A 21,371-nucleotide genomic window follows, 5' to 3' on the forward strand; every position below is an offset into this window, starting at 1 on the left:
CTATATAGTTTCGTCCTTTATAATTATTATTTTTATAAATAATTTATATGATAGATATGTGGACATGATCAATTATAGCATTTTAAGATCGAACATCATAGATATTGAGAAATATTTAATTCTTTCCAAATCTATGTCTAGTTTGTCTCCTTGCCACAAGAGTTAAAATACATTCTAGACTATTTTAAAATTGCGTCCATATATTTTATCTATCACATCTTGATTACTAAATTGTTTATAATTGATGTGCCTAGAATTTTATAAAGTTGTATGTTTTAAATTTATAATACTGTCTCTATCGCCCTTCGGCACTGGTCTTCATATTTTTTCATAATTTGCAATCCATATGTTGGCAATTGTTTCATATCTTTCGTTTAAAGAATTAATATATTCATTTGTTGCAATCATCCAAATAATTACTATTATTTAAAACACTCGTATATTCATTTGTCTTAATTCGTAATTTGCAAGTTAAAGCTTTCTATAATTCATGTCGTTTGGAAAATTTTTGTTGCATTTGTATTCTAACCAATCTGCTATAAGCATCCTGGGCTTAAGTGTTTTGTTCAGGATTAGGTACACCGGCCTTGGTTTTGCAGAGCCAAAAGTGCAGGGAACTCGGATCACACTATCCAATTCCGTCAAGTTGGCCATAACCGGTTGTATATCCTAGCACCGAGTTGGTAAAACTCGTAGGATTCCAATCTGTGGTTTTGGTAACCAATAGGATTCAAGAACATAAAAAATTTAGGCACATCTTCATGAGAGCTTTCATCTGGATCATCAGATTTTTCCAACAAGATTAATATCTTCATTATCTTCTGAAAATTCCTGTTCTTCGTACATTGTATACAATTCTCTTTCATATGCACTATATGACTCTTGTGAATTATCATCTCCTCCATCTAGTATCCCCAGAGTATGTGTTGATCCTTTAAATTGATTACCATGGTGGATTGAGAAAAAATTCGTGCCAATATTCTCAACATGCATCTTATATTCCATGTCTAACAAATTTGAAATTTCTTCCACACTGAGAGAATCCTCTTCCTCATGTTCATATTCATTGATATTTGTTGGCATATGAGTATCATCATGGATGAATTGTTCTTCAACTTGGCCCAAAACTTCTTCCCCATTCAAATCAGGAACATCCTGATGTGTTTTTTTCGTTTCAGTACTATCTTCTTCCAATATCTGGAAAAGAAGCTTCAAATCAAGGTCACTTGGCAAGACTCCTAACTTAGAAAATTTCTTTATAAATTCCACATATGGAGGCTTGATGTCTGGTGGTATCTCATGATAAATGTTTGTCATCCTCATGTACAAATGCGTTGAAGACTCCCCTTCAAATCTTTCCAAATTGAAAAAGGCATCAAGTGAAGACATGTTAAGATCTTCTTTCATGTTGCATTTTTTGTCTTCATCTAGTTCATAACACATGTTATCCTCCGCACTACTATCATGAAATTCACATAGGAACTATTCTTCAAATTGTTTCCAAGATGAGATACATTGTGTAGGTAATGTTTCATACCCTTGTCTCCCATTGTCCTTCAATGTTTAGACAAACAACTTCATCCCCTGATCTTTTGCGCAAATTTCATAATCCTCTATAAATGTATAAAATGCATCCAAATGCCAAAATTGTAGATTCATCCCATTCTCCATGCAACTTTGGTACAAGTTGTGAAAGCTTTGGGGATAACTTGCTAGGTTCATAATCAAAATTGCTGAAATCCAATCACCTGATGCCATCTGGATGAAAAGGCTTGCTTTGAAATGATCGATACATTTGAAAAAACTATCCACCATCTCCTTCTGAGTCTTCTCCCTCAGTAGAGCTACCAATTGAAAATTGTATTGAATAGAGTCGCCACCTCTTTCGAGGAATGTATTGATTTGTTGATCTTTCGGGTTCTTACTTCTAGTAGAGTACGCTTCCAAACAAAATTAATACAACTACTTATTGATTTTGGTCTGCAATATCTGAAACTCTAGGAACTTCACAATATACGTTGTGAGCAACTATCCCCAATAGAGTTGCAAATTTGTTGGTTCCCAAAACCACAAATTAGGAATCCAAGAGCTTGCCACTTGTTCGATAGGATTTCGCAATCTGTTCTAGCTAACAAACGAGAATGAAGTCTTGATTCCCTTGCACTTTAGGCTCCGCTACACCTAGGCGGGTAGACCTTTTTGAATTTGATCACTTGTTTCAAAGCTTTTCTATAGCGAAATTAAGCTTTGGATAGTTCCTCAGTTGGCAAAGTCCTTGAACTCAATTAAAATGAAACTGAATGCTGAGTGTTTGAATTGAATGAATTGTATCAGATTTTAACAATGGATTTGAGATTTGTAAGAAGAAAGTTAGAGATTTTTTGAGTTCAAATATAAATCCAATACTTCAATGATAAAAAGACCAATGCTTTATTTGAGCAATAGAGTCAATTATAATGAAGATTATAACGTACAAATTTATAATGTTCTATGCACATAAACTATAAACAATTTAACGATCAAGACACGACAGATCAAATATATATATATATATATATATATATATATATATATATATATATATATATATATATATATATATATGCAATTCTAAACTAGTGTAAATTGTGCTTTAATTCCTAAGGTCGGGGACACAGACTCGACACAGATTTAGAAACAATTAATTATTTCACAATATCTATGATGATTGAGTTTAAAATGCCATAAAAGACCTCTTCAACTTAAAAGACGAATCAACTACAATTTAATTCTCCATGCCTTCAATATAAATAAACAAAAGACATTTTATTTTATTATTAAAATAAAATATTTGAATTTAAATTATTAAGTCATATTTAGGCACCTTATCCCTCCGTACAAATGAATGTAGATTACATCTTTTTAATGTCTTTTTCCAGTATATCTTCTTGTCAAATAAAACATCTTGTATTTATATCTTTCTATTTGAAGGATGTGACTTTAAAAAAAAAATTCGCGTCCTTTCAAAACTAAATTACCCTTGCCTTAATCAAAATTGCTCACACTTGTTTTAATAAATCTTCTTTTACCATTAATAATCGCACCTCTTCATGCCAATAATAAAGTATCTTTTAACCCTTTCTTATGGCATGCAACATTATGGAAAACTTAGTATAATAAAAATCAATTAGCATTGGTTTCCAACCTCCTTGTTTTAATATCGGCTATTTTCATCACACTTTTAATTTGTTTTTGATTTTTGTGAGATTTGGAAGAAGACATTATTATTATTATATCATCGGCTTTAGAAAAGGCATGATTAATATCGCATTTGTAATATGTCCGCCCTTATACCTGCGAAGTACTTGGTCCCGCGAGGTGCTTAGTCACATATTCACGCGTTTTAAACAATTGCCAACGATCATGCTGTCGTTATTGAATTGTGTTTTTTCATTGGGCTTTTGATTCATTGATTTTCAACCTTAATAAATACGCCAATGGTCTTCATCGAAAATATGTGTGTGCGTTCATAGCGTGTTTCTCCTTCCAGATCTTCAGAAATCATCATTGCATATTCCAGACTTTCCATCACACTCGCCCATAATGTTGCTTTGATTTCCTTGAAGGCTTACGCTGCTCATTGTGTGTTACTTTAAAGTTTAAACGTTGTATATGTGAGAGGATTCTATCAATTGCAATCCCTTTCCACCCTTCGTATTCGGAATCATCTGTAAGAAGCTGTCAGCGACGTACTAGGCAAATTTTTTTTAGTAATGGGAAAATACAATGGGAGTGATACAGATGTAGACACTGCAACTGTGTATATTCTCTTCGAATAATAATGCGATACACCATCATTCTGTTAATTACTCTCACATACTCTGTCCCATCCTCAGGTGTTGTGGATTAATTTGACTATGCTTTGATCAGGTCGCTGCCCTGGCAAATATATATGTCTCATCTTGAAGTAGATCAATCTTCTATGCATCTTTCCTTATGAGCTTGATCATAGAAATTTGTTTGTGCTTTGTTTCTATACCAGAATGTACTTGACCATCATGTATTCACGTAATCTGTTTATATTTTCTTCTCCAATCAGCTATGCCAACAACTATGTTACAAGAATGATTGTAATCTCCTTATAAATTGATCATAAGGCTTCTATGTGTGTGCTCAAGAATGTTTTATCATAATAGTATTGTTTTGCATCAAACTTACTGACACCAATTACAATAAATCATCAATCTCTAACATTATTCGTCAAATGGAAGCCAAAATCTTTTGAGCTCCATCACCACCCACTATAAATGCAAGCCCATGTTTTCTATTGATGAAACACTGCCTGAAGTGTAATGGCAGCCAAAATCTTTCAGATAGTCCCTCAAAATCTTGGACGCAGATTTGCCAATTGGTCTCCAATTCTCTTCCAGGAAACCAATCGACGAACCACAACAACTCTTCTTAGGCACAGTAAAATACAATAGGAGAAATGGCAAAATGTTGTCCCACCAACAAATTGCAAATGCAATCTCAGAATTTCACACACTAGAACTCCCAACCTTACTTCTTCTAAGCAACAGTAATAACAGAAAGGAAGACTCAAACAAAAAATGTAATCACTATACCTCAGCAGTGATTTAAACATTGTTCCAACCTCAGATCCTTATAGCACAAAAAGGGCACAAAAACCAACTTAGAAAAGTCACAAAAACCATAAAAGCAAATCAATATTCAACTAATGCCTTTTGCAGTGAAATGAGCTCATATTTGTAATCCCTTGTTGGCAAAGTTTCCCAAAAGAACTTTGCACTTGAAACTTTCCAAGGCAATTGTTTTAGTAATATCTTGTAATGACATTATTATAATAAAATATTATTATTCTAATAATGTGACTTTAATAAGTAATCAAAAAATATGAGCTCACACAATTAACAACCACATCCACTGTAGGTTGTGACCAACTGCCAAAGCTAGCCACTGCACTGCCAAAAATGACAACTGACAAAAATAGACTTACTAAAAATAGTAAGTTTGCAACTGAGACCCCCTAATCACCCTGTCAGCTCACGAGGGCCGCTATAATGAACTAACTCATCCAACTACAAAGACATGCAAAAAATGAGGACATTACAGTCGTCCCTCCTCAAGATTTCTTGCCCTCAAGCAATCTAGCAACACACTAAACTCCAACCCCCACCCTAAATCCCAAATAAAGAAGTATGTGGCATCCCTGTCAACGCTGAACCAATTGCATACGACTAACATCATCAGGACCAACAAAATATCGAGAACGTGCGCTAATGATGTAGAAGTCAGGATATCACCAGAAGACAATTCCATAGGAGATATCGAGACACCCATCTTCCCTGTATCTAGTGACATAATATATACTAGACTGGAACCCTAATCAATCCCAACAATCCCTGCAAAAGACATAGCTGCAGGTAAAACTTGGTGCAACATGTGATTCTCTGCTGATCTCGGCGAAGACGCTCAAACGAACAACACCTGCAACTGCAATGGGTGTAGCTACGTCATAATCTGTAAATATAGGAACACCACCAACTGCAGTCATAGGAATTTGAATTGTGTCTGCAGATGATGAGAACTAAGTCCAACTCCACTCAGTTGAGTGAGCAACATCAACCTCAAATAGTGGATTGTCATAAGACAATGTTTCATCCATGTCGAACATAGGATTGTCCACGAAGTGAACCTCACCACCATGTTGATCTGAACTATAAAATGACTTTGTCTCGACATCACTCACTTCTTGATCAATAACATGTGTACTATCATCAAAGAACGCATCTACAACTACTTGCATACCGCTAAAATCCTCAACAAATGGCTCAATGTGCATAGAAGTAGCTGCTGATATGCTCGTATTATTACGTGCTTCTACTCCTACTATCGCTTCATCACCATCAAATGCATGATCCTTGGAACTAATGCCAACAATTGCATCATTCGACTCAACCTGCCATGAATTCTCATCACATTCCACCTCTACTGTGCCCAACTTATGCGGCGTCTCATAAGAAATGTCATGCACTTTTATAGCCGCAACTGGTATCATCACATCTTTCTCTTCGAAAAAGCAATATCATGCTCTGCTCAAATCTCGGATTCAAAATCAGTTGGGTCATCTATTTGTGATGTTGATTCATCTCATTTACTAACACATTCAACCATTCAAAATACCCAACTATATCACAGTTCCTTCATCCCTAGGTGGTGAAGTACACTCTTTGCGGGTATATTGTCTACCCGGAATAAATCTCCTGTCACCCTTCCGTGAATACTGAATACCAATCACAAAATCAAATGCTGGCAATCTCGTAACTAAGCACTAATAAAAAAAATAGCAGATCCCAATTCCTACAAGCTGGCAGGAAACCGCTCTGATGCCATTGTAATAACCCTCACTGGTTCGCGCTTTGACAAACACTAAACTTCTTAATTATTTAATGGTTTGTCGTTGCGTCAAACATTTGATAAACAAACTTTATGCAACTGTAAAGCTGATTAGCTACAAATATGTTTCATGCTCATAATTTACGTCTTAAATATTTAGGCAAGTTACAAAATACTCAATGGAAATGACAGTTGAAAATAAATCAACTCCTATATATTTCAATTCAGAAATTAACATTTATTTTTGCCAAACTCAATATGACAACCTTGGACATTGAATAAATAGCTAATAAGCAAGTCTGTAATGATATTCCATTGCCACTTATTCATATAATTCAATTGATTTCCACATAGAATTTATAAGGAACTAGTAAGCTAATATGTGTTGGGCCAACTCTCTAGCTGGGTGGCAAAAAAAGTATTAATCCCTACTCTACTAGTCAAAACCTAGCCACTTGATGCAACCAATAATAAAAAATGTTGGTCTCCAATTTGTGTTGCAAATCATATAAAATGTCCAACATACCTAGTAAACAATTGCAATTAACTCAACCCCTCATGTAGGCCATAGGAAATGTCCAGCCACAGGTGATCGATCAATTTGTAGCTTCTGTTTCTAATATGCAGGCTACTGATCCCTGATTGCATGCCAAAACATATGATCGCAAGCCTAAAGTCTCATCGCAGGCTTGTAAACATTGATTGCAGGCTATGCAAATACAGTCACTTTAGCCCCAGAATGCTGCACAACCCACTATAAATGCAAGCCCGTGTTTTCTATTTTTGAAACCTTGCTTGAAGGGTAACAAAAGCCAGAATTCTTCAAATAGTCCCTCAAAACCTTGGACGCAGATCTGCTAATTGGTCTCCAATTCTCTTCCAGGAAACCCATCAATGAACCACAACAACAACTCTCCTTAGGCATGGTAAAATACAGTAGGAGAAATGGCAAACATATTTGTCCCAGGAACAAATTGCAAATGCAATCTCAGAATTTCACACACTAGAACTCCCAACCTTACTCCTTCCAAGCAACAGTAATAACAGAAATGAAGACTCAAACAAATTATGAAATCACTATACCTTAGTAGGGATTCAAACTCGGTTCCAACCTTAAAGCCTTATAACTCAACAAGGGCACAAAAACCAACAACTCAGAAGAGTCATGAAGACCATAAAAGCAAATCCATATTTAACGATACCTTTTCCAATGAAATGAGCTCATATTTATAATCCCTTGTTGGTGAAAGTTTCACAAAAGAACTTAATTCCAGAACTGCAAAAATTTCCGAAAAGAACTCAGCTCCTGAAACTTTCCAACACAACTCTTTTAGTAATATTTCCTAACGACATTATTATGATAAAATATTATTATATAATAATGCGACTTTAATAATTAATCAATAAATATGAGCTCACGTAATTAACAACCACATCCACTGCAGGTGATGACAAACTCCTTAAGCCACCTTGCACTGCCAAAAATGGCAACTGCCAAAATTAGACTTACTAAAGATAGTAAGTCTGCAATTGAGACCCCCTAGTCACCCTGTCAACTCATGAGGGCTGCTAAAATGAACTGACTCATCCAACTGCAGAGACCTGCAAAAAATGGGGACATTCCATGTTTCAGATCCACACTATTATGGCTAATGCAAGCTTTTGTATAGCAACTTTTTTGGTGATTTTAACCTGGGCATACTTTTGGCAATGCTCAGCCTTCACCGCTTAAGTCACACTTAATGTACATGCATTAGATTTCTTATTCAATTCATAACTTTAATGATTGAAATTGTACTTGTAAAGAACATGATGCTTTGATTTCCTAACCCTTTCAGGTTTTATCATCACCACAAATTTAATATTTTCTGTTTGCACGAGTTGTTCATATACAAGACTACAAGTATATGCAAATTTTGTTTTTATGCTGAACAGATTAGAAATTTGTTGTTTTTAAGATAAATTTTGACTTTCATCATTTTCTTGATAGATCACTTTTCCGAATGTGTGGAAAAACATGCCTATTCAACATATGATAAATTTATCACGCTCCAAGGAGGTCAGCTACTTTTCACAGTTATTTCTTGACATAATTCAGGATTCTCCTCAATCCTTGCAAATATTAATTTGAATCTGGTTGTAATATATACTTGTAAGAAGCATTTTTTGTGTTAGTTTCATTTAAATATATGTGCAACACTTAATGAGAAAATTGTTAAGTGACATACATTTTGTGTTATTTTCACATGTAATTGCAAGCATGTTTAGATCGAGGATGAGACTTTCGTTGGAGGGAAAATATTGGCCTCTATTGTCTAAGTATATGCATCTTAGTTACTAGTTCAGATGTTGGTACGAGAACTCGATACATGAATGCTTGAAATGTTTCATTTTTTTTGCAGGGGGGGAGAGGTTCTGATGCATTTGACTACATTTATATTCATGTGTGTGTGTGCATATATATCTTCGATACAAGAAAATTAAAGAAATATACAGAATTGTAAAACTAAATCATTTGATAATTTGATACATCATTGATCAATGTCAAATGCCAATTGATAGTTAAAAAATATTCAAATAAACCATATTATATATGCCTGCATTCACAATTCCAATGAAAATTATTACAATTACAAAATATAGTTCATGATTCATCAATCATCAAAAGGATTATTAAAAAAATCGTCTATTGGACTTTCAACTCTTACAAGTTCTAGATCATTTCAAAGCAAAGTGGTTCCACTTGATGTGTAAGAAGTATGTCATCATGATCATATAGAACAACACTAGCAAGATCCTCAACAGTTGCATCCAGGTTGGTACACTCAACTGCTATATCCCAAATCTTCTCTGCCCCCTCATTGTATTGCAATCCTTATGTGGCAGAAGATGCAAATTGGAATGAATATACACCAAAGCTTCAACTCTTTTTGCCATCAACCAGTTATACTTCACTGAGTGGTTTTCAACTATAGAAGAACTTGCAACCTAGAGAGAAAACTAGCAAAGTGAAACATAGAAAATGCAAAATAAACTAAATAATGCCAAGTACTAAATTTTACAATACAAGTGGTTTAGAAAATAAAATAAAAACTTGCTTGTGAGAGGATCTTGATTGCAAGAGGTTGGAGATACACATAATGTTGACCATGGAGGTACCACTATGTAGTAGCATCCATTTTGGATTGGTCATTAATAGCATAAGGAATACCATTTATTCTTGAGATAAACAAGACAAATTCTCTTCTAATATTTTTCTCCACTGTTGGATCTTGAAAGAGTGTACTAAATGTTTGCTTGTACCCATTAGCAACTTCAAAATCTCTATATGGTGGTAATCTCCCTAAGATAGAAAGTCATAAACATTGCTATAGTGTGTGATGTCTCCAATGTGGGATTCTCTTTAGAAAGTTAAGCCTAATGCATAACATATTTCTCAAGTGAATTAGATGGAGCTTAAGGTAAATTATTTGAAGTTCATTTGGTGACGAAAGGGGATGAAGATGAAGGACAAAAGGAGGAATGTGAAGAGTCACTAGAGAGAGCTTAATATGGGGAGAGGAGCTCATTTGCAGCTATGCTTGGATTTGTGATTGATTTTGATTTCTTTTTGGAGAATAGCTTCTAGTTTTCTCTTGCTGGAACATGAGGAGAAAAACCTTCAGGATTCTTGGTGGATTGGATAAAAACCTAGTTCATCTTTAGAGTGGGTTTGCAATGGAATTCACCTTGCATTTCAGGTTCTTTCTTATTATCCAATATGGCTGTAACCTTCTATAAGTAAGATTGGAATATTTATGAAGTTATTGTATTGCTGGTTTATAATGCAATAACTAATGACTGAGTATCTATCTTTTCTGGTTTATAATGCAATAACTAATGACTATCTATCTTTCTTGGTTTATAATGCAATAACTAATGACTGAGTTTCTTAGTTGTTGGTATCTATCTTTTCTCAGAACTCTTGTTATTCTATGATTTCATGTCTAAGCAACATGGTTGATATATATAAATATATACTAAAACATCAACAAACTGAGTTATGTTATTAATTTGAGTTAAGGAAACATGATAGAAAATGTTTGGTCATGGGTAAGTGCACCAAGATGGTGTACAAAAAGGGGGTATAAGCAGACACCTTTTTTCAGAAATTAGGGAAATCTGAACTCGGACAAGACATTTGAGGTTCATCCACTCAAAATGACAATGTGTAAAATATATAAATTGTAGTGCTTTGAATCTACTTTCTAAACTACTAGAGTTTTTACATAATGGATAAGATTAGGTGGGTCAAACCTTGCGCACATGAAAAACAGTTCCTAATTTTTTTAGAAAACATAACATAGTTGCTTTTGTGTGTAGCACAAAAAACAATTATATTTAGTATTTAGCATATCCCTTTGATAGGATGGTAGTTAAAGAGTCATATCTAGAATTTGTGTATTTTTTTTTGTAATTTTCTGATGAGTATCTTTTTTGTTATGAATTATTGAACAGACTACATCCTGAAATTTTGGTACTTGTTCGTGTGTTGAGCATAACTTGCATCAAAATAATTGAAAATAGAAACTTTTTTTTGAAAGTGTATAGAATCAAGTGTAGAACAATAATATATAATTTATTTTGAATTTGGTTTAGTGTATCAAAAGTTATTAAAAAAAGTGGTAGACAAATGTCTGTGAGGAATGTCGAGTCATTGGTAAAAGTAATTAAAGTTTGCATTGTTAATATTGTCCAAAAATAGAAAAATTTATATGGTTAGAAAGCTAAGATGTGTAATATTATGATGGTAATTTTAGAGATACCCACTTCACTATTAAAGAACCTAATGGACGCAAAGACAAGAATTCATCTTAGAAGATGAAAAAATGTTTAAAGGAAAAAATTGAAGGGAGAATAGTTTCCCAAGCCTTTGGGTCATTTCCCTATGCTATATCACCAAGCCATAACCCAATTGGGTTTCTACGATTCAAATAACCCGATTGATTTATGAAAGTGAAAAAATTTCTTCAAAACCCGATTGGGTTGAAGAAATAAAAACAGACTTTACTCTGGAAGCCATAACTTTCACATAGGAGTCTGACTGATTCTGTTCAGAATGCGTTGGAAAGCTATTAAAGAGATCTACCACTTGACATAGATAAAATCAATCCTATGTCATCTAAATTTACCATGCCATCAATTTGAATTAAGCATTGTCTAAAACAGGTAGTCATTGTTTTCTAAATACGTAATCAATAGGTAAACACAAATGCTAACATATTTTTGATTCTCTTTCTCTCAAACACACATACACACACTCGATCACTAACTAAATAACTCGTACATATCTCTCTTATGAATTCCTAACCTCTAACGTTCTTTAACTAACTCCTAACCTCTCTCTCCCTCCGTCTAACTTGTTACCCTTATACGTTGTCTCTTTCTGAGTAATCCCTAAGCCCCCCTCTCTCACTAACTCCTAAACTCTCTCTCTCTCTCTCTCTCTCCATCTTATCACCTCCCCTCTTGCTCTCTCCATCGTATCTCATTCTCTCCATATTTCTCACTCACTCTCTCTGTCCATGTCCAATCTCCTCTCACTCTCTCCATCCTATCCCCTAGTCTTTCTCTCCTATATATATATATATATATATCCCCTCTCTCTCTCTCTCTCTCAAACCTCTTTATAACCGCTTACCCATATCTCTCTCACCCCTAATCCCTAACCCCCCTCTCTCTCAATTCATGAAGTTCTCATTTTAAGAATCAGAGGTTAGGGAGAGAGAGGGGGGGGGGGGGGGGGGGGGCAAGTTAGGGATTAGGGGTTAGAGAGAGAGAGAGATTAGGAGATAGAATGGAGAGAGTGAGAAATATGGAGTGAATATGTGAGAGAGAGAGAGAGAGAGAGAGAGAGAGAGAGAGAGAGAGAGAGGGAGGATTAGACATGGACAGAGAGAGAAATATTGGGAGAATAGGAGAGGGAGAGAGGGGGGGGGGGGGGGGGGGGGAACTTAGGGATTATTCAAAGAGAGACACCGCTTAAGCGTAACAAGTTAGATAAAGAGAGAGAGGGGTTAGGAGTTAGTAAGAGATATCTTAGGAGTTATTTAGTTAGTGAGTATGTGTATGTGTGTTTGAGAGAGAGAGAGAGAGAGAGAGAGAGAGAGAGAGAGAGAGAAATAAAAATATGTTAGCTTTTCCGTTTACCTATTGATTACGAATTTGGAAAACAATGACTACTTGTTTTAGACTATGCTTAATGTTAATTATTGTGGATCTCTGATAGATAAAACAATTACAAATAAATGCTTGTAGAGAATATCTTACTTGAATAATGCAAAATATATTTACTTATCTTTGGCAACGATCTCAGTAATGCATTTGATTATCTTTCTCCTTCAGCAGTAATCGTAACACTGGATTGTTGTGTAACAAATTGATGGTGATAGCTGAAAGTAATGTTTACAATGTTGATGCTAACTGCAGGTACTTGAATGCCATGTGATTGATGCTTTCCTGCAGCAGCTTATGCACATATATATAAGGGTGAAAGACATGACTCCAAAGAGACATGCCTCTTCAAAGGCATGTTAGTTTAAAGAACAACCAAACTTTGCATAAGTTAGTGCCCGATAACAAATTAAGGCACGATAAGAATTAACACTCGATAATAACAAGGCACGATATGTATTGACACCCGATACAAGGCATGATAAACATAAGTGCCTGATCATTATTAAGTCTGCCAATTAATCAATAACATGATCTCAATACTACTGTTAATCCATGAACTATTACAGGGATGTAAGAATGCATATATATATATATGTATGCTTATATCTTTGTGATTATGGAATCAGCAGTAGTTTCAGAATATTAATTAATTCATGTTTTGCTTCTTCTGACACTAAACATTAACACTCCCTCTTTAGCTAGGGAGAAGTAAAACATTAATTAAGTTAGAATCATCATATAATCAGCATAGTAAATGATCTCTACTTGCACTTAAACAATGTCTAGAGATATCCATTGTGATAAAGTTTCCATGATCTTTGCTTGCACTTAAGCAATGTCTAGAGAAGTCCATGATACATTCATAATCTCTACTTGCACTTAAGCAATGTCTAGAGATGCCCATATAATCTCTACTTGCACTTAAGCAATGTCTAGAGATACTCATAATAGGTTTATTATTTACAAGATCGTCACCTTGTAAATAATTTTCTACAAATGAATATGTCCATGAAAAATCGTCACCTTTCATTACATATCAAATACTACTAAGTAACCAATAGAGGCATAAACTTAAATGAAATAAATATTTTATTTCAAAAATTTGCCATTACAATTAATCATACCAAGTTTTTATCTGAAGTATTTCAGTTTCACTTTAGCAAGAGGCTTGGTAAGGATATCAACCATTTGATTATTTGTACATATGTATTCCAATTGAATAACTCCCCGATTCACCATATCTTTGATGTAATGGAATAGAATTTCAATATGTTTGGAGCGGTTGTGAAATACTGGATTAGAAGAAAGCTTGATACAACTTTGATTATCACAATAAATCACAGTGGGCTTCAAATGTCTTTTGAAGAGATCCGAGAGCAACTTTCGTAGCCATACCGCTTCTCTAGCACCCAAGGAAGATGCAATGTACTCAGCTTTGGTGGAACTCAATGCTACTGAAGTTTGTTTCTGACTAGACCAAGAAATCATACCAAATCCAAGACTGAAACAATATCTTGAAGTACTCTTTCGCTCAATGGAGCTTCCAACCCAATCAGAATCTGAATATCCAAGTAGTTCAAGGTTGACTTGGTCATATTTGATTCTCATTCCAACAGTACCCTTCAGATATCTCAATATGTATTTAGTTGCATGTAAATGTATCTTCTTAGGAGCACACATAAATTGACTCAAGGTGTGAGTTGCATAGCATATGTCCGGACGAGTATTGACCAAATACATCAGGGATCCAATAATTTGTCTGTAGTAAGTGGGATCTGCAGCCTCAAATTTGTTCATATCATCTTTTAGTTTGTGTAGATTTATTTCCATAGGGGTAGCAGCCGGTTTACATTCCACCATTCCAAATTTGGTTAAGATATCAATTGTATATTTTCCCTGGTTTAGTATAATACAATTGTCTTGCTACCAGATTTCTAATCCCAGAAAGTAGTGAAGTAACCCTAAGTCTTTCATTTCAAATTCTGCAGTGAGTTCTTGCTTACATTTCTTTATGAGATGTTCCTCACCTATAATTAGCAAATCATCAACATATAATACAAGAATGACCATATCATCACCTTCAATTTTGAAGTATAGATTTGGGTCAGCTTCTTTTTTGGCATATCCTAATTTCAATAGGTGATTATCTATTCTTTCATACTAGGCTCTGAGAGCCAGTTTGAGTCCATAAAGTGCTTTCTTTAATTTACAAACATGAGTCTTGCTGTCATAAGTATTGAACCCTTCTAGTTGTTCAATGTAAACTTCTTCTTCAATCTAACCATTGAGAAATGCTGTTTTGACATCCATCTGATGTACTTTCCATCTTTTGGATGCTGCAATTGCTAGGATTGTTTTGACTGAAGTGTACTTGGCAACAGGGGCAAAGGTTTCTTCATAATCAATACCTACTTTCTGAGAGAAACCTCGGGCTACAAATCTTGCCTTGTATTTTTCAATACTACCATCTGAAGCATGTTTACTCCTGAACAACCATTTGGAAGAGACAACTGATTTGTTTTTAGGTCTTGGTATAACATCTCATACATCATTTTTCAATATAGAGTTATATTTTTCAATCATTGCTTCCTTCCAAGATTGATGTGAAAGTGCTTCTTCAACATTAGTCGGTTCAGATTTAATGAGTTCAGATAGTAATGCAACATAACAGGATTGATTTCTGGTCCTTTTGCTTTCCTGAATTACTTCATCTGGTTCAATTTGATTTTCTACTAACATTTTTCTAGCCCAAAGGGGTCTCTTCTTATTAATATTGTTGATGTTTTCAGGTTCTATATGATTAGACATGGAAGAGAAGTTAGAATTATCCTCCCTCTCAATTTTTGTAGGTTGATCTTCTTCTGAAATGGATTCATCACTATTACTAGAAATTTTAAAGGCTGTGTCTTCTTCAAATATTACATCTCTGCTAATTTCAATTGTCCTTTGCCCAGGAATGTAGATCCTATATCCTTTTGTAGTTTCACAATATCTAATGAATATTCCCTTTTTTCCTGAAGGCTCCAATTTGGTTCTTTTCTCTTTTGGCATGTGAATATAGACTAGACATCCGAATATTCTCAGGTGGTTTAAATCTGGTTTAATGCCTATAAATACTTCTTCTGGAGTGGTATTTTCTAATATGGAGTGAGGGCATCGATTTTGAATATAGACAACAGTATTGGATGCTTCAGCCCAAAAAGAGTAATGAAGATTTTGATCATGTAACATGGCTCTGGCTGATTCAACTATAGATTTATTTTTTCTTTCAGCTATTCCATTCTGTTGAGGATTATAAGGTATAGATAACTCCCTCTTAATCCCAACAGAAATACAAAAGTTTTTAAAGATATCAGATGTGTATTCACCTCCATTGTCAGACCTTAGGGTTTTGATCTTTTGACCTGACTGATTTTCAACTAAAGCTTTAAACTCTTTAAACTTGGATAAGACCTTAGATGACTCCTTTTGTTTCAGAAAATAGATCCAGGTTCTCCTAGAGTAATCATCAATGAAAATTAGATAGAAAAGACATCCATTAAGAGAGGGGACTGACATAGGACCACAAAGATTTGCATGAATCAATTCAAGAATGGATTTAGATTTATGATCACTTTTGGGAAAGGAATGTTTAGTATTTTTACCTAACGCACACCCTTTACAAATACTTGAATGATCTGCTTTCAGATTAGATACTTGAATTATCTGGTTTCAGATTAGGTAGACCTCTTACAATTTTACCTATAGATCATAAGGCTCGAAAGTTAATATGACCTAGTCTCTTATGCTAGATTTCAGAAGAATTTGACTTATCATTACTAAGGGTTAAGTTTAAATTAGGATTTTCATTATTACAAAGCTTATAAATACTTCCATTTCTGACTCCAATGTAGATGGCTTTCTTAATAGATGAGTTCTTAGTCCAAGATAGAACTGTATCTTCTTAAAATGCAATTCTGTACCCTTGATCAGCAAGTCCGGAGATGGAGACAAGATTTCTTTTGATCCCTGGTACATATAGGACATTCTTGAGTTGAAGTGTGATTCCAGAATTCAGTTGTAGAGAACAAGAACCAATTCCTTTAATAGGGTGAGAGGAATTATCCAATAGTTACTTCTTCTGATTCATGTTTTGAGAAGGTTTCAAACTTATCCTTAAATTTGGTGATGTGACGAGAAGCTCCACTATCTATGATCCAGGTATTGTGATTAGTGTTTAATTTGCTTGAAAGAGCTACAAGGAATGCATAATTTTCTTTATCCATTTTCTCAATATTTTCTTCTTTAACTTCTGCTAAAGTTGCTTGAATTTTTTGCTTTTCTGGACATACATAATAAGAGTGTCCAAGTTTATCACATTTAAAACATCTAACTTTGAACCAATCATGTTGTTTGTGAGATTTGTGATTTTTGTTGAAATCCTTCTTGTTACTCTTAAGCTTTCTTTTCTTATTTGATTTGGTGTATAATGCTTGGATGTCTCCCTCTTGATTTCAACTTAGACCTCTAGAAGCTAGTCTAGATTTCTCTTGAGGGCATTCATTCTTTAGTTGATCAAATTTCGGAAGTTTGGGTCGAGAACTTGTACCTCGTATGAAGGTTTCCCATGACAAAGGAAGACCTGTAAGAGCAATCATGCTTAGTTCCTTATCATCCTCTTGGTTTTGCATAGTTGCAAGTTGATCTTTTAATTCAGTAATTCTTAAGAAGTATGAGGTTATGGATTTTCCACTTTTCATCTTTAAATAAAGTAGATCTTGTTTTAAAGTTAATAATCTACTTGTATTGTTAATTTCAAATGTATTTTGAATAGAGGAGAACATTTCAAATGCAGTTTTAAGATTAGCTATAGATGGAAGTATATGATCTTTTACTGAGTCTATGATGATCTTCATTTCTTTATTATTATGCTTTTTCCATGTTACTTTCTCGGATTCATTTTCAAGCATGGGTAAATTTGATTCAATGTATTTTTCTAATTCCATCTCTCTTAGCACTATTAATAATCTGATTTTCCAAGATGAGAAGTATGATGCTCCATCTAGCCTATCTTCTATTCTTACATGATTCACCATTTTAATGCCTCTTTCTTAAACTTTTGAAATTCAGATTAGAATGAATATTTTGCAAAAGTTTTTCTAACAGTAGAGCTCTGATACCATGTTAATTATTGTGGATCTTTGATAGATAAAACAATTACAAATAAATGCTTACAGAGAATATCTTACTTTAATAATGCAGAATATATTTTACTTATCTTTGGCAGCGATCTCAGTAATGTATTTGATTATCTTCTCCTTCAGCAGTAATTGTAACACTGGATTGCTGTGTAACAAATTGATGGTGATAGCCGAAAGTAATGTTTACAATGTTGATGCTGACTGCAGGTACTTGAATGCCGTGTGATTGATGCTTTGCCTGCGGCAGCTTATGCACATATATATAAGGGTGAAAGGTATGACTCCGAAGAGTCATGTCTCTATGTGGCCCAAGGGCCACGTAGAGACATGCCTCTTCGGAGGCATTTTAGTTTTTAAATAACAACCAAACTTTTGGATAAGTTAGTGCCCGATAACAAATCAAGGCATGATAAGAATTAACACCCGATAATAACAAGGCACGATATGTATTGACACCCGATACAAGGCATGATAAACATAAGTGCCTGATCATTATGAAGTCTGCCAATTAATCAATAACATGATCTCAGTACTGCTGTTAATCCATGAACTATTACAGGGATGTAAGCATATGTATGTGTATATGTACATTAATATATATATACATATATGTATGCTTATATCTCTGTGATTATAGAATCAGCAGGAGTTTCAGAATATTAATTAATTCATGTTTTGCTTCTTCTGATGCTAAACATTAACACTTAATTCAAATTGATGGCAAATAAAATTTTAATGGCATAGGATTGATTTATCTACATTGTGTTGTAGAGCTCTTCACTAGCTTTTCAACGCATTTTGAACGGAGTCAATTGGACTCCGGATGTGAAGGTAATGGCTTTCAGAACAATTGTTATGCTGGCATCCTTACCCATCTGTATCTAGCTCTTCTCAATTCTTAGGGAGAGGTGCATTCTCTTATATTGGTAACATACAAATCTTACCGTACATCCTGCAACCGTCAACAAAGGCCAATAGTAAAATGGCAAAAAACTTTTGATTACTATTCATGTTAAAAAATATGCAACTTACCTCACTGAAATAGCAAATAGAAAACATAGCCTAAATAAAAGTCAACTCCCATTGGTTGTCGCTGCAAAGTTTAATCACTACTTAATGGTGAAGCCTCAGCTACAGTTCCATGCCATGTCTGGCAGGAACTAAAAACAATATAGAAAGGAGCAGCAAAAAGAAGCCTTTGGAAATGCATCAAGGCATAAAGGCACCGAAACGAAAAGGGGGATATAAGGAAGCAAAAAGGTATAAAGAATCAGGGGGATATAAGACAGCAAAAAGTATAAAGAATTAAGGGGATAAGGATATAAGATAAGGGGGAAATTATAATATATAAAAGGAATAGTAATATAAGTTGTCATCTTGATTATGACATATTATATATAGTGGAGACATTATAGTTTGGGAGGATAAAATAACTCACAAAAAAGATTGATATTTGTTGTTCAAAGACTATCCTAGCCAACTGTACCATCTTGAAGATATTGGAGAAAATATAGATTTTGTGAACGGCAAGAACAGTTTCATTGTTGCATGGGTGTGTTATTTAGATAATAAATTATTTAATGGCGTAAATTATTATTTTAAAGAAAAAATAAATAATAAAGTTTGATTTGAAAACTAGAATTCAGTTGTAAAATTTGTTGCCTATTTTTTCAATAAAAGTCAAAGGTTGATTACTATAAATGGCTGCAACTGGCTCCAAGAAATGTGGAGCTCAATGTGGGTGGCTGAAAATACTTGCGTAGTGTCACGTTGAGTCTCATTGATAACCAATATCATTGCCATAAATAGAAATGATGAAAGAGTTGAACTGCAATGGCTCCACGAACTGAGGAGTTGTATGAACAATGACCATCTGACTAGACTTGGCCAGCGGACGTTATATATATATGAATGCATTTGTTAGAACATTCGTCGTTAGAGTGCTCTTTCTATTTCTCTCTTGTGATCACCTCATCTTCCATTAATTGATTCGAGCAAAAACCTGCATTTTTCCTGGAGTTCTTATTATGGACTGAGATATCTTGTGACAGAATATGAGCAGATTAGATACTGAAATATATTTTATGCTTGATACAATGTAGAGCTATGCTGCATTACTATTCTATTCTGGACCTAGATTTCATTTCTTTAAATGAATGAAGAAAATTTATTAGTTACGGTGACTTTATGATACAATGATAAAATTACCAAAGGAAGACTTTCTAGTTGACTGTATTAACCAGTTTTTCTTCTAAATTCATTTTATTCAGAAATGATTTTTTCTATTGAATATCATTTACAAATCTATGTTCATTTGAGCAAAAATAATTGAGAGTCAGAACTTAGAAAGTCACAAAGATGTCCCTCTTGGAATTTGAACCAACATCTCCACAATGAGAATACATTTCTTGAACCAACTGTGCTAAACCCCTTGAACTTTTACTCAGAAATAATGAAAAAAAGACTTTAATTTCTTTGAATTTTATTTTTGCAGAAGACCTGAAAAATCTACCAGCTCCCGAAGTAGCAGTCAAATACTACACAGAAGGCGATCTCTATCTTTTTGGTAAATTTACTTTTTATTAAATACACAGTTCACTCCTTGATTGTTAGGCCTCCAGAATGTGTTATAAAATCATTACTGATAGAAATGATAATGAAATTAGAAATGATCAACCATAAGCCAGATGAGGATTAGAAACAAATCTCAGCTGAAGTGTGCATATTTTTGGTCAGAATGAAACATATTTTTGGTCAGAATGAAACTTAACTTTGAACTTTAAAATAGATTGGTTAAGTTATAAAAGCACTGCATTAAGTAATAATGGATTAGTTATTTAATACATGTGGTATAGTGGAGTGAAGGAAGAGGAAAGCCATTAATCTCATATGCACACTAAGGATCTCCTGCTGAAATGTTTGCAGATGAGTTCCAGACTGATCGTGAACCTTGTACGCGAAGACCCAAAATTGGTCAGTACTCTCTCTATTGCCTTCATCATTCCATTACCTAAATCAGTTTTGATACTTATCTCGCATGTATTGCATTGCAGAAAATCTTTATGATGTGTTTATAAACATTCGAGATGATGAAGCAGAGCATTGTAAAACTATGAAGGCTTGTCAGATGCCTGGTTCTCTGCAGTCGCCACATCGCAATAGACCTCTTGAAGATTCAAGAGAAAAGCTCTGATATTTTACAGTTATTCATATGTAACACAATATACGAGGGAAAAGAAAAATGTAGATCAAACAAATTAGGGTTTTCAGATACCAACTATTACATTGTAACTTCATCCTTAACTGACTTGCAGGTAAGAGGCAATATCGATTAGATATAAATTCCATTTTCCCCAGTTTTTTCGCATGACATGTACTAATTTCTCTTCGACATAAGATATTTTTGTGGTCACTTGATGGTATAATCTGCAGAAATAAGCACAAGGAGAAGTCCAGTCATATTATTTTAAGATGCAATCCTATTCAAGAGAAATTTAGGAGGCAGGGAGAATGAGAAGGTTTTGACTCAAATCTCTCATGAAATGAAATTTTATTTAGGAGCTAAACTTCCACTCACCA

At 34.3% G+C, this 21,371-nt stretch overlaps 1 protein-coding gene across 2 annotated transcripts in view; it reads left to right on the forward strand.

Annotated features, from left to right (window-relative positions):
* Positions 1-21,159, forward strand: part of IM (Alternative oxidase family protein) — a 158,083-nt gene extending 136,924 nt beyond the window's left edge. For both annotated transcript variants that reach the window (XM_089806972.1, XM_089806973.1), the window contains 4 exons: positions 8,387-8,455; positions 20,287-20,358; positions 20,718-20,765; positions 20,846-21,159. In XM_089806972.1, the coding sequence (XP_089663098.1) occupies positions 8,387-8,455; positions 20,287-20,358; positions 20,718-20,765; positions 20,846-20,985 (329 nt within the window). In that variant the 3' untranslated portion in view covers positions 20,986-21,159. The remainder of the gene's footprint in view (positions 1-8,386; positions 8,456-20,286; positions 20,359-20,717; positions 20,766-20,845) is intronic.
* Positions 21,160-21,371: the final 212 nt, after the last annotated feature.

Source organism: Cupressus sempervirens, chromosome 10 (assembly GCF_028749045.1).
Source record: "Cupressus sempervirens isolate cs-2001-9-10 chromosome 10, ASM2874904v1, whole genome shotgun sequence".
Classification (NCBI taxonomy): domain Eukaryota; kingdom Viridiplantae; phylum Streptophyta; class Pinopsida; order Cupressales; family Cupressaceae; genus Cupressus; species Cupressus sempervirens.